Source organism: Urocitellus parryii, chromosome 3, assembly GCF_045843805.1.
Source record: "Urocitellus parryii isolate mUroPar1 chromosome 3, mUroPar1.hap1, whole genome shotgun sequence".
Taxonomy (NCBI): domain Eukaryota; kingdom Metazoa; phylum Chordata; class Mammalia; order Rodentia; family Sciuridae; genus Urocitellus; species Urocitellus parryii.
In genome coordinates, this window is record NC_135533.1 from 11,095,826 (window position 1) to 11,108,917 (window position 13,092).

Genomic DNA, 13,092 nt, shown 5'->3' on the forward strand with positions numbered 1-13,092 from the left:
CCAGGGAGGTGAGATCTGCCCACTCTGTTCTCCTAACTCTCCTGCAGGACCTAAAGTACCCATATGAGCAAAGGCAACAGGTCTCCAGCCCTGCTGTGCTCAGGCTCTGCTCGGAAGCCTTGTGCAGGGCCTTCCTCTGATCCAGAGTGCGTGTGTCTTTTGCAGTTGTGAAGACGACCTCTCCGAGGACAGAGACGAGCTCCTGCATGGGATTTCAGAGCTGGACATCAGCAACTCTGACTGCTTCCCATCCCAGCTGCTAGTGCACGGGGCCTTAGCCTTTCCCCTGGGGTTAGATTCCTACCATGGCTGTGTCATAGCAGCTGCCCGCTATGGCCGGGGCCGGGTGGTTGTGACTGGCCATAAGGTGTTATTCACAGTGGGGAAACTGGGCCCCTTTCTGCTCAATGCTGTCCGCTGGCTGGATGGGGGCCGCAGAGGCAAGATCGTGGTGCAGACAGAGCTGAGAACGCTGAGCGGCCTGCTTGCGGTGGGGGGCATAGACACCAGCATTGAGCCCAATCTCACCAGTGATGCGAGTGTCTATTGCTTTGAGCCTGTGAGTGAAGTGGGGGTCAAGGAGCTGCAGGAGTTTGTAGCAGAGGGCGGCGGGCTATTTGTTGGAGCCCAAGCCTGGTGGTGGGCCTTCAAGAACCCAGGGGTGTCCCCTTTGGCTCGATTCCCTGGAAACCTCCTCCTCAACCCCTTTGGCATCAGCATCACAAGCCAAAGCCTCAATCCAGGGCCCTTCCGTACCCCGAAAGCAGGGATAAGGACCTATCACTTCCGTTCCACCCTGGCTGAGTTCCAGGTTATAATGGGCAGAAAGAGAGGGAATGTGGAGAAGGGCTGGTTAGCCAAGCTGGGCCCAGATGGTGCAGCCTTCCTCCAGATCCCTGCAGAAGAGATCCCCGCCTACATGTCCGTGCACCGACTCCTGAGGAAGCTGCTCAGTCGCTATCGGCTCCCCGTAGCCACCCGAGAGAACCCCGTTATCAATGACTGCTGCAGGGGGGCCATGCTTTCCCTGGCCACTGGTCTGGCCCACTCTGGAAGTGACCTCTCTCTGTTAGTCCCTGAAATTGAAGACATGTACAGCAGCCCCTATCTGCGCCCTTCCGAGTCTCCCATCACCGTGGAGGTCAACTGTACCAATCCAGGTATGGAATGAGCGTGGGAGCAACTTGGGAACGGCTGGGATTGGGGCATGTGATTGCAGCACTTCATTTTGGGAGTCTGACTTCTGCAGATGATTGTCTCTATCCTTTGCCATTTACTTCAGAGAAGTCAGGGGCTGAGGCTTGCAGTGCTGTTTGGAAGAGGTTGATCAGGGTAGCACAGAAGGGAAAGGGTGGGCAGAGCTCTTGAAGGATCTGTGGAGGTGCCAGGTTGGGTGGAGTCATGGAGGAGGGATAAAGTATACCCTTCTGTGCTTTTGACAGGCACCCGATACTGCTGGATGAGCACCGGGCTCTACATACCTGGAAGGCAAATCATAGAAGTCTCATTGCCGGAATCTGCTGCCTCTGCAGATCTGAAGGTGAGGCCACGCCCTGCCCACCACATAACATGCACCCAAGACTCTTGCCTTCCCCACTGGTACTTTATTTGGTCCTCGTAAAACCCTACTGGCAATACAAGTCACGTGTCTATGCCCACATTATAAGGATAAGCCAATTGCATTGCAGACAATGTGTAGACTGAAACGTTTCAGAGCTCAGGACTCAAGACTAGCCAACTGCTGGTTCTTAAGTATTGTCCTTTTGACTTGTGTCAGAGAGGGAGGAATAGAGGCATCAAAAGGAAGTTAACCTACCCCTCCACAGGGATTGAATAAATCTCAGTTCACTTTCTATGCCCATATATTTCTCTGGTTGTAGCACAAGCTCCTTCTCACCCTGGCTTCTTCCCCATCACACCAAAGGTGGTATCTTGATTGCTGGAGTCCATGGTCTGCTTTTTCACTTCCACATGCAGACACCCCATCTGGCTCTCCCTCCCCAGACGACCATTGGCTGGTGGAGCCTAGTCTATGCCCTTCCTATCCTGGCCCTTGTTTAGCTTAAACCAGGGAAACAATCCCATGGTCACCAGGTACAGGAGTCATTTCACCTTCCCAGGAAGGGGGGCCTTGGAGAGAGGGGCAGGACCGAACCAACCCTCCACTTCATCAGCGGGATCCCACTGAAAAACAGGGTCCCCTCCACTCAGCAGTGCCAGGTCCACCACCGCAGAATCTGCAACCTAGGACTCTCTTAAAAGACACTCAGGGACCATTTGTGGAGTCAGCGCTCCTTGGAATTTACCTTACTGGTTACACCTGCTGCTCCTTATGTTAATGATTCTGCACCACGACCCCCTGTAGAGAGATTGGAATCCCTCACAAGAATAATTCACCCATAGTTAGTCCATATGACCTGCGGAGGGCTGTGATTTCATGGGCTCTCTGACACAACTCATTGATGCTACATGGGGTCGTGGCCCTATGACCCTCCTGAGCCTCCGCCTCCTGCACTCTCTCCTGTCACCCACCCATGCCCTGTGGTGACTCTGTTGGGGGCATTTCTCTGCTTCAGATCCAGATTGGCTGCCACACGGATGACCTGACCAGGGCCAGCAAGCTGTTCCGAGGCCCCCTGGTGATTAACCGGTGCTGCTTGGACAAGCCCACGAAGTCCATCACCTGCCTCTGGGGTGGCCTCCTCTATATCATTGTGCCTCAGAGCAGCAAACTGGGTTCTGTGCCCATCACCGTGAAGGGAGCCGTGCATGCTCCCTACTACAAGCTGGGTGAGTGGAAGCTGTGGGCTGCATCCCCAGGGAGGCGGAGGGCTGGGACGAGGAGGGGTTTGAGGGATGTAGGAGAGAGAGACACAGTCTGGTGGGACGGAGGGTGGCCTCCTTAGATTCTGCTCTGGGGCCAGGAGATAAACACACACCATATCCATGGGGACTCCACAGGATAAAGAGGAGGGATGTATTGCTCATGGTCTTGTCGTTCCCCTCCTGGGGTCTGAGTTGGATGTTTTGACTTAAGGTATTTGGGAAAGCATGTTCCAAGCCCCCCTGGCCTCTCTTCTAGGGGAGACATCCCAGGAGGAGTGGAAGAGGCGTATCCAGGAGAATCCAGGTCCCTGGGGAGAGCTGGCCACGGACAACATTATCCTGACTGTGCCAACTGCAAATCTGCGTGCTCTGGAGAACCCTGAGCCACTGCTCCGCCTCTGGGATGAGGTGATGCAGGCGGTGGCACGACTGGGAGCCGAACCCTTCCCCTTACGTCTGCCTCAGAGGATTGTCGCTGACGTGCAGATCTCAGTTGGTGGGTGCCCTGATCCCTCTGCACGCAGACACAAAGTGCCTTTCTTTCCACAGCCATGCAGCAGGCAGCCAGGAGGGTACACATGCTTTGCTAGCAAGACATGTAGACATACTCCTTGCTATTTAAATAGATAGGGAAAAGGTTATGTAAGAAATAAATAGCCATGTCCATCAGCATGTCAAGAGATGTCATCAAAGATATCAAGGGATGCCACCTGATCCTTCACAAGTGTCCAAATGGAGACATCAAGAAGTGGGTAGAGACAGCAGAGGGCCTTGAATTAGCTCAGAGTCACTGAGAGACACTGAATGAAGACTCCTTTGCCTCTGGGTGACGGAGCCCAGAAAATGGAACAGGGAATGTCTAGACCTCAAAGGACCAAAGAAATTTCTCTAGACCCTCCTTTTCTTGGGATGAATAAATCACCAGTGTAAAATAGTATCAATGTGATAATGGGAGGAGAAACCACCTTCAAAGAGTTCTGAATTTTGACAAAAAACATATGAGACACAAGTTCACATGAGTAAGGCATCCTCATAAAAACAGAATACTGCAATGGTGGCACGAATGGCTCCCTACAACCCACGCCCCCTCCTGTGGCCCTGCAAGTCAAAGAGTGCAATGAGAGCATTCGCACAGAGCGAGAGGAGAGCCTGGAGGGTTTGGGCTTGGAGTGCCCTCCTGAGCAGTAGGGTGTGGGAGGTAGCCTGGGGTTACTGATTCTTGTGGAAGTTTCACCGGGTGGATAGGAGGACCCTAACCCTTCCTCTCCCCTCCTGTATTTCCCAGGCTGGATGCATGCTGGGTACCCCATCATGTGCCATCTGGAGTCCGTGCAGGAGCTCATCAATGAGAAGCTCATCAGAACCAAGGGGCTGTGGGGCCCCGTGCACGAGCTGGGCCGCAACCAGCAGCGGCAGGAGTGGGAGTTCCCACCGCACACCACCGAGGCCACCTGCAACCTGTGGTGTGTTTATGTGCATGAGACAGTCCTGGGCATTCCTCGAGGCCGTGCCAATATTGCCCTGTGGCCCCCAGTTCGGGAGAAGCGTGTCCGAATCTACCTGGGCAAGGGACCCAATGTGAAAAACTGGAACGCGTGGACCGCACTGGAGACGTATTTACAGGTACTGGACAGGAGGTGGGGGAGGGCAATGGGAGGGAGCCCCTCGCTGTGAGGACCAACAGGGCCAAGTGTTAGGTGATCTTCTAGCCACCCAGGAGACCCCCACTGCATCTGTCTCCCACACTCAGCCATGGGCGACGTGGACAAGGCCAAGTGTAAAAGTCCTGTTGGGTGAGGCCTCTTAGGCCTCACTTTGCATGACCCTAGAGTGGACTTAGTAGCCTCAGCTGCACCCCCAGGGAGGTGAGAAATCTTAAAACTCCTGAAGGCAAACACAGAACTATAAAAATACACTCTCTTTCTCTCTGGTCTTAAAGGCAGACAGACCCTCAATTGAAGCCAAACTTTCTACCAAACAGCTAGCACCAAACCACCCCTTTCACCCACTACTCCTGGTTATGACCTGTCTTCCCCTCATTGAGCGTACCCTCTCCTCATTATGACCTGGCTGTGCCTCAGACCCCACCTCAATAGGCAATCCACGGGGCATCCTGGGCACGGAGGTCGGCTTTGCCTCTGAATGCTCCATGCCCTAGACCGCTGCCCCCACCAGTGCCTGGATCAGTTCCTGGCTCACAGTGGGGCGGGGCGTGGCATTGCCTTGGGTCAGGCCAGGCCTGCTCTATTCTGGTTCTTCCACCTGCTCAAGTTCCTCTCTGCTCGTTCCCACTGCCAGGGCAGTGGTGTGAAATCATCCGGGAGGCTCTGTTTTCACTTTCTTGTTAGGGGCAGGAGCAAATGTTCCTCCTCCGTGAAGTAAAGTTAATTCAGTCTAGGGAACCGCCCAGGGGCCTCTGTGCTCAAACACTCTGAAATCCTGGCTAGCATGGACTCTAGGCATGGCCTTGGGATGACTTCTTGGTTCTGGCTGACTAGACTACCTGTGGTCTCCCACTTCTACCTGAGTCACTCCCCCTGCCCCCCAAGGCCATTTTGGTAGCCTTGTGAACTGACCCGGACCTCTGATTAGTGAGGATTGCAGCATAGGGGTGGGAGTTTCCCAATTGCTGGAGTTTATTTAACCTTGTAACTATGAAAGATAATAAGGATCCATCCACTTGGTCGGTTTTAAGGCCCTGTGTAACATCCCATCGTTATTTTCGTGATCTTGTGAGTTAGGTGAATGATGATATTGGTAGAAATCATCAATTTTAATTATTGCAGCGATCACCACAACCATGTCTGCCTGCTGTCTGCCCCAAGGCCCTTCTTAAGATCAGAAAGTGGGAGAACAGGACATGAGGGCAGTGTGCAGAACAGGAGGGAAGGCCAGGGGTGGACATGAAGCCTGAGGTCAGGGAGTTAAGCACATCACACTTGTGTTGTTTGCGGGGCCCTCTTTCTGTAGGTTAGACGTCTCACCTGGTTTCCTCTTTCTCTTTCTAGCTCCAGGAAGCCTTTGGCTGGGAGCCATTCATCCGTCTCTTCACAGAGTACAGGAACCAGACCAACCTGCCCACAGACAATGTCGACAAAATGAATCTGTGGGTCAAGATGTTCTCCCACCAAGTGCAGAAGAACCTGGCTCCGTTCTTTGAGGCCTGGGCCTGGCCCATCCAGAAGGAAGTGGCTACCAGCCTGGCCTATCTGCCTGAATGGAAGGAAAATATTATGAAATTATACCTCCTCACACAGATGTAAGGAGTGCCCATCGAGGTGGCAGGTAGAGAGGTTTGGGGAGGTAGGCAGAGGTGGGGGTTCAGTCCTCTACCTCTGTCTGCTAGGGTTCTGGCCTTGTCCTCTTAGCTCACTGCCGAATCTCATTACTGACTTCTGTCTCTAGGAAGTGGGTTAAGAACACAGCAAAAGTGAAGTCAGAATGTCTCGGGAACAAGGCCTCCCGTCCATGATTCTGCTCCTCTGCTCTCAGTTGTCAGATTGCCTCCTGACTGCCGTCAGCCCGGTCCTGAGAGCTTGGGCACCAGTTTCTAGACCGGCCCTTGGTATATGGCCATAGCCCATCGATAGTGGCTCTTACTGACATCCTGCGGACTCACTCTGGCCTTTTATTTGTTATTAGTTGCTCTAAAAACCTGGTGATAGAAGGTTACTGCACAAATCCACCATGACAGCTAGACAGCTCTCTGACAACTCATGTATTTTGTGTCCTGCATAGTTGTCAAAGCACTTTAAACGCAGTCTGGTATAGCAGGAAGAGCCAGAGCTAGGGTTTGCTCTTGGGAAAGTCATTTGACCCGGCATTCCCATTTCCCTGTGTATGAAATGGGGATAAAAGTCCCTGCCTCACAGGGTTGTCATGAAGATATGCAGTGATAATTGTGAAGTCTTATAATATATATAATGCAAGCCATTTAAGGGACTTGTGTGCAGAATAGTGAGTTCACTGCTTCCCATTCTCTGCCCATAGCTTAGTGATTACAATCATCATTCCAACTAGTCGACTCCTTGTGTTCAAATTCTAGATCTTCCATCTGTTGTCCCTGGCAATTTTCTTACCTTCTCTGTGACTCAGTTTTCTCCCATAAGATGGGATCTATTTCACAGAATTATTGTGAGGATTCAGTGTTCCCCAACTCTAAAAGTCATTAGAACAGGGCCTGGCAACTAGTAGGTTTAGAGAGAACGTCAGTTGCCATTGTTATTATATAATTAGCTGACTAATTATTTTATAATTATTTTAGGAATAGACTTCAGTTTAGATGAAGTTTGTAAATACAGTCATAATTTTTAACAGATGCATAAAAATGTAAAAATTATAGTATTAATGACGTATCCTGCATGGTTGCAATATATGTATGTAGTGTGCATTTGAATGAGGTGAACATATCTGTTGCCTCAAATGTCTATCATTCCTTCATGGTGAAAACATTCAAAATCCTTTCCTCTGGCATTTTAAGATATTCGGTACGTAATTATTACCTATTCTATCTTATCCTATGTTTTATACACCAACCTCTCCAAGGCTCGTGGTACATTGATTTATGAATCCCAAGAAAGGACTCTCAATTCACAATGGTGTCTTTTAAAACTACTAACAGTGTAGTCTTTTTACTCAGTTCTATTTTTCAGGAAAAGAAAGGAACCAAAGGAATTTTTAAAAAGAGTCAAATCCCCTTTTTGATTAAATCAAAAGTGAATGTCTTGAAAACAAAACAATTCCAAGATGGTGTTTGTCCTTAGCAAACAGTGGGCATCAGCCTCTGGTGGAGTTCCTATGTCCCCAGTGGCACTAACTAGACAGTCACTGTGGAGTTACCTACCACACATGCCTACAAAACATCACTTTGGAACAAGACAACTAGATAGAGCTCATCCAGTTTCTTTAAATAGCACACATTCATAGAGTCTCCTGTGTACTTCTAGTTTTGTTCAGAACTTCCCATTTTTTTATAGCTTTCCGGTCTCCAAGGCCGATGTGCATATCCAGACAGTTTTCCTTGATTTAGCTCACATTTATTTTAATGGATCCTTCCATTGACTTAGTTGGTAAATGGGTGGCTGTGTAGAAAATAAGATTTGACCTACACCCTGCTTTCCTCTGGATTTCATTCCACTTCTCCCTCCTAGAATTACTTCCCCTTATTCCATGAATATCCATGGTCCAGGTTCTTCAAACCTGAATATTCATTCTACATTTTAAATAACTGCTGTCAACTGTAAGGTGTTGACGGTGTGCCAGGTACTGTACTACTAGTTCTTTTCTATAGATTGTTTCACTTAATCCTCACCATAATTTTATGAGATGGAAACTATTATCACTCCCATTGATGAATGAGCGAACTGAATATTATGGAGATTCAGTAAATTATCTAAAGCTATATTGCTAACAAGTGGTAGAACTGGGATTTGAACACAGGCATTCTGATTACAGAATGGGGGTTCATAACTACAGTGCTGAAGGGCCAAATGAGTGAGTAATAAAGAAGCCAACCAGCCAACAGAGGGAGTTCTGTCCCTACTTACTAGAGCTTTGGCTCCGGTACTCCTCATCTAATTTTATTAGAACAAAGGTTCCTTTGTTGATCCCCAATGCCAGCACAAAGGAAGGACTTAAGGTAGCCTCCCGAGGCACTTTGCAGGTGGTTGGGTGAGTGCTGTGGACCCAGCAAGTCTTTAAGGTTCAAGGTTTTTCAAGTTTCAGTCACTGTCCCCTGGGTCCCCGGAGAGCAGACTCCAATAGACTCTAGTTTATTGGATTTTGAGTAATGGGCTAGTTTGATAACGAGCCTTATTCCCAAAAGTCTCCCACACTGCATATTCTCAGTGAGAAAATTAGATGCCCAAACTTTTAGAATAAAATTGTATCTGTCCTTGCCCTCTTTAAGTTTAGCGGTAAAGCCCTGGGGATCTTTTAAAAATACAGAGTTATCCATGTTACTCCCCTGTCTGAAGCCTCCAATGGGACTTGCAACTTAAGATGATGGACTGAACATGTCAGTTTACCTCCCCTCCTTCCCCAGGCCCCACTGAAACTGAAGTCAAGAGACGGGAAGAGAACCGGCACATCTCGGCAAAGACAAAGGCATTTGGTGATACGTGAAGATGATCTCAACACCTTTCTGGAAGAGAAAAAGTGGAAGCAGCTTGATGAGAGCGGAGGTACCTTTCAGACAGAATAGAAGCTGATCTGAGCAACATGACCCCAAAGAGACTCGAGCATCAAGGGAGTCCCTCAACTAATGAACTGTACCCGCTGTATAGCTGACCCCCATCCCCACCCCGACCCCCTATCCCCCACCCCCGTGCACAAAACACAGGCGCCTGCTGTCAGTGCCAGTTAAAGATTCCTTGTTGTTGTTGTTGTCATTGTTGTTTGTATAAAGAAATTGAATAAACTGCCTGAGGAGAGGTAAGAGTCAGTGCTCCGAATAAAATTGCTCTTTTTGTGGAAACAAGTGCCCCCCACCCCCCCACCCCCGCCAGCCTAAATCAGCTAATTTTCTTCGGAAAGTTGAGACCGCTACCCAAGAGCCCAGGGCTTCCATGCAGAGAAGCAGCCGGAGAAACAGACCTGTCCACACGACAGCAGAGGAGACTCCACCGACGCCTACCAGTCAGTAGTTCATATTGATTCTGGGATGTGAACTTTTAGCTAGGAAATCCCACACACAGAGGGCAGGAGGCAGGAGCAGGGACAGAACATAAGAAAGCTAACCATGTAGAATTAGGGGTGTTGAACGTACTATAAACTCCAGAGGGAAAGAATAACTGAAAACTCACGCCCTATCTTCAGAGAGATTAGAGGTGCGTTTGTAAAATGGTGACGGGACGCTGCGAAGAAAGGGAAAGCGGTGGATAACAAAAGCCCCTTGAAAGCAAACTAAGACTGAAAATTCCTGCGTGGACAGGCTGGAAAGTGAAGTTGAGGGTCTCCCCAGATGTAGAGCAAAAAGAAAGAGAAAATGTGAAGGAAGGAAAGAGACCTAGACAATCAATATCAACCACTAGCCATTCCTAGAAGGGAGAACACAGAGAAAGAATCGAACAGTAGAAGAACAGGTTGGGGAACCCCAGTTCTACCTACACCTAGACAGCCTTCCAGAATTTTGGATTATTAAGAAATGTGTCCAAGGAGAAAAAAAAACTTAAAATTAGTTCAACTAAAATCGGATGAGAAATAGACTGACAGCAGAGATTTCATCAGGGACCCTGAATGCAAGAAGTCATGGGAACAGTGTTTTCACACAACTTCTGGAAAACATTGGTTCTGGGAATTCCGTAGAAGGCAGGCGGTCAAGAAGAACACCAACGTGAAGACATGTTCTGGCATGCAAGTTTCAAAGTCTGCCTTCTTTGACCCTCCCTGAGGAAGTACCTTGAGGAAGTTTCCCAGAGAAAAATGATGAAACCCAGGAAAGAAGATGAAATAGGATCCATATGGACCTCACCCCAAGATGTCTCACACTAGAGTGACGTTCATCTGGAAGGACGTCTCTCTCTAGAGTGACGTTCATCTGGAAGGACGTCTCTCTGAGTGACAGTTGCCCAGCAGTCCCTTTGTGGATGAGGGTGCATAGTCTTCGGCTCTATGGAGAATGTGCATTCGGGGCCATAGGTAGTATCATTGAGAAGCTGGAATGTTTGAGAAGAAACACAATCTTTAGTCAACGAAAAAGAAAGTTGAATAGAAAATGTCAAGAAATTCCAGTCCAATTATGAAGCAAAATAAAATGGGGCATGATTTGGGTTACTCAGAGTGTGGAGGAAGACTTGAGTTGACATTGACGGTAGGTATGTTTCCTTGCCAGTGATCCAGGCACCATGACATGAGGGGTGTGGTGAAAAGACAGCCTGGCTGCTACTTGGCTCTCAGTATAAAGTATTTTCTTACCCCAAATCTTGGAGATGCCATTTATGGTCTTCAGTGTTCTGATCAACTAACTGACAAAGTAAAAATGGCTGAAGTGTTTTTATTCAGAACTAAAGCTAAATGTAATGCTGACAGATTAGGGTAAAAGAAACCAGAAAGAGGTCGAGAATTAGCTGAGGCAAGAAAAGTAGAAAGGACGTTTAGGGCTACTTCTATGTTCAAAGTGGGGGTAAAAAGATAAGGTATTCAATTAATAAAACAAAAAATAGACAATTAGTGCATTGATCAAAGCTATAAATTAAACCAACAAAAGTATTAAAAACAACATATCTATCAAATATTTGGAGAAGTATGGGCAAAGGAAAAGTACAGAGAGTGTAAGCTAAATCCTTATCTTTTGTAATGGGGAATTATCAAAGATTGTCTAAAGTTAATCAAGAAAGTATTGTTCAAACATTATTTAAAGTAGAAAAGTTAGTTACCAGAAGATCCAAAAAATATTGTTAAAAGTATCTAGGGAACTGGACTAGGGTTTAAGGGGTCAGGTGGGAAACTGTGATTTTCATTTTAAGTCCTTCTGTACTATTTAATTTTTTACCTTGTGCATGTATTACTTTGAGACATTTTTAATAAAGTCAAATAAAAATCCTTCTGTGGCTTCACATTGGCTAAGATACAGTCAATCAAACCAACCCCTTAACAGAGCTTACAAGGCCCTCAACCATATGGATCCCCCTGATATCTTCAGGCTCATTGTCACGTGTCCCCCATACTCTGCAGTTCTAGCCACACAAATATAGGCCAACAATTCAAGCATGCTTCACTTTCCCTTGTTCTACAGGTGGTCCACAGAAAACAAGCCTTCTGCTGGGCTCACCATGACTAGTGATTGAGCTTGCTGTCCAGCAGGTTTGCAATATTTATTAAATGAAAGAATGCTCAAGGAGGCATTGGATGAAGATTGCCAACTAGTGTTCTTTTCAAGGCTGTGAATTCCACCCCTATTCTGGGAAATACTTCAAGAAGAACCACATAGGGCTGGAACCTTTTCTGCACTCTTATTCACTTGACAGCTTTAACAAATTTTAGTCCTACATAAGACCAGCTGGTGGTGTCAGAGGATTTCTGTCCATCTGTCAGCCCTTTCCTAGGTTCCTGGCCACTTTCCCTGTGCATTATCATCTGTTTCACCTATTTTCTTCCTGAACTTGAGAGAAACAGGCTACCAAGTTTCTTGTGCCCTACTGTCCTGACGACTTTAGTAGCTGTTCCTTCTCCATCCTTCCAACATTTCTGTCTTAAAATAAATATTTACATAGAAGACCTCCCCTGCCACACACCTGAGTTAGCATCTCTCCTATGGTCCATGTATCAGGATCTGGAACCAAGATTTACCCTCACAAATGAGAGTCATTCCCAGGTTGTTACTGTCACAGCAAAAACCAAGATTCTTTTTTATCTTCCACCACACCAGTAAGTCTGCATTCCTGTGAAAGGAAACTGAAATACACCATTAGCTTCTTTTCCCCTATTGTCTCACTCCCAAGATCAACTGAAGCTCTCTAATGAGTACTAACCTCACAGCCAACCTTCAACAGGAGCATTTGTAACAAACCCTTTCTCTCCACTCTCCATAGGATCAACCTCTAATACACTTAGTGGATAAATTCCCTATTGGCTTCCATTTTGAAAAGGGTTTCTTCCTTCTATCTCCCACAATGTCAGGATCAATCTTCCAAGTACAGTAGAGAATGGGTAGTGGAAAATTCTCAACTTCCTAAGGATATTTCTTCTAACCACAAACACGCACAAAATACTACATCTAAATTGAGAGAATATAGAAATGGTATTTACGTCTTTGGATTCTGGCACATTTCAGTGCTGTATAGAAGAAGAATTTCTTTGAGAGGAGACCCAGGGCAGTTTGAGTAACTCAATATCCTACCTCAGGTTGGGTCATTGGTTTCCTAACTGCTCATTCAATAGAGAAATGCTGAATAAATGAATGGATAAATAAATAAGAGGAGAATAGAAGTGATTAAAAATCAACCAACAACAACAAAAAAAGCCATGTTTTGACCAGTAATGACAGTGTCAGGAACCAAGGTTAATATTAATACAAGTCTGGGCACCCAAGGGCCATTAAAGTTACATCTGTTCATAGAAACTTAAATATGCATAATTATTTAAGAAATATGAACATGTAGGCACTAAAAATCATTAATAGTCTGAATTTTGACATAATGCTCATTTTCACAAACTATCCAAATTCTTTATTGCAGTTTAAAGTCTGAGACAGAGCCCAAAGGGTGGGAGGGAGGAGGGTGAAATGATCAAAGATGCAATACACAAATAATCTTTCAAGGGGTCCAG

General features: G+C 47.1%; 1 protein-coding gene across 4 annotated transcripts in view; it reads left to right on the forward strand.

The window, feature by feature from the left end:
* The window catches only part of Tcaf1 (TRPM8 channel associated factor 1), a 47,261-nt gene extending 35,930 nt beyond the window's left edge, over nt 1-11,331 (forward strand). For 3 of the 4 annotated variants that reach the window (XM_026409375.2, XM_026409374.2, XM_026409373.2), the window contains exons 3-9: nt 166-1,160; nt 1,443-1,540; nt 2,577-2,790; nt 3,083-3,322; nt 4,112-4,449; nt 5,835-6,085; nt 8,870-11,330. In XM_026409375.2, coding sequence (XP_026265160.1) covers nt 166-1,160; nt 1,443-1,540; nt 2,577-2,790; nt 3,083-3,322; nt 4,112-4,449; nt 5,835-6,085; nt 8,870-8,879 — 2,146 coding nt within the window. In that variant the 3' untranslated portion in view covers nt 8,880-11,330. Of the gene's footprint in view, nt 1-165; nt 1,161-1,442; nt 1,541-2,576; nt 2,791-3,082; nt 3,323-4,111; nt 4,450-5,834; nt 6,112-8,869 lie in introns of all 4 variants that reach the window. The other variant, XM_026409376.2, reaches the window with a different exon arrangement.
* The last annotated feature ends 1,761 nt before the right edge of the window (nt 11,332-13,092 follow it).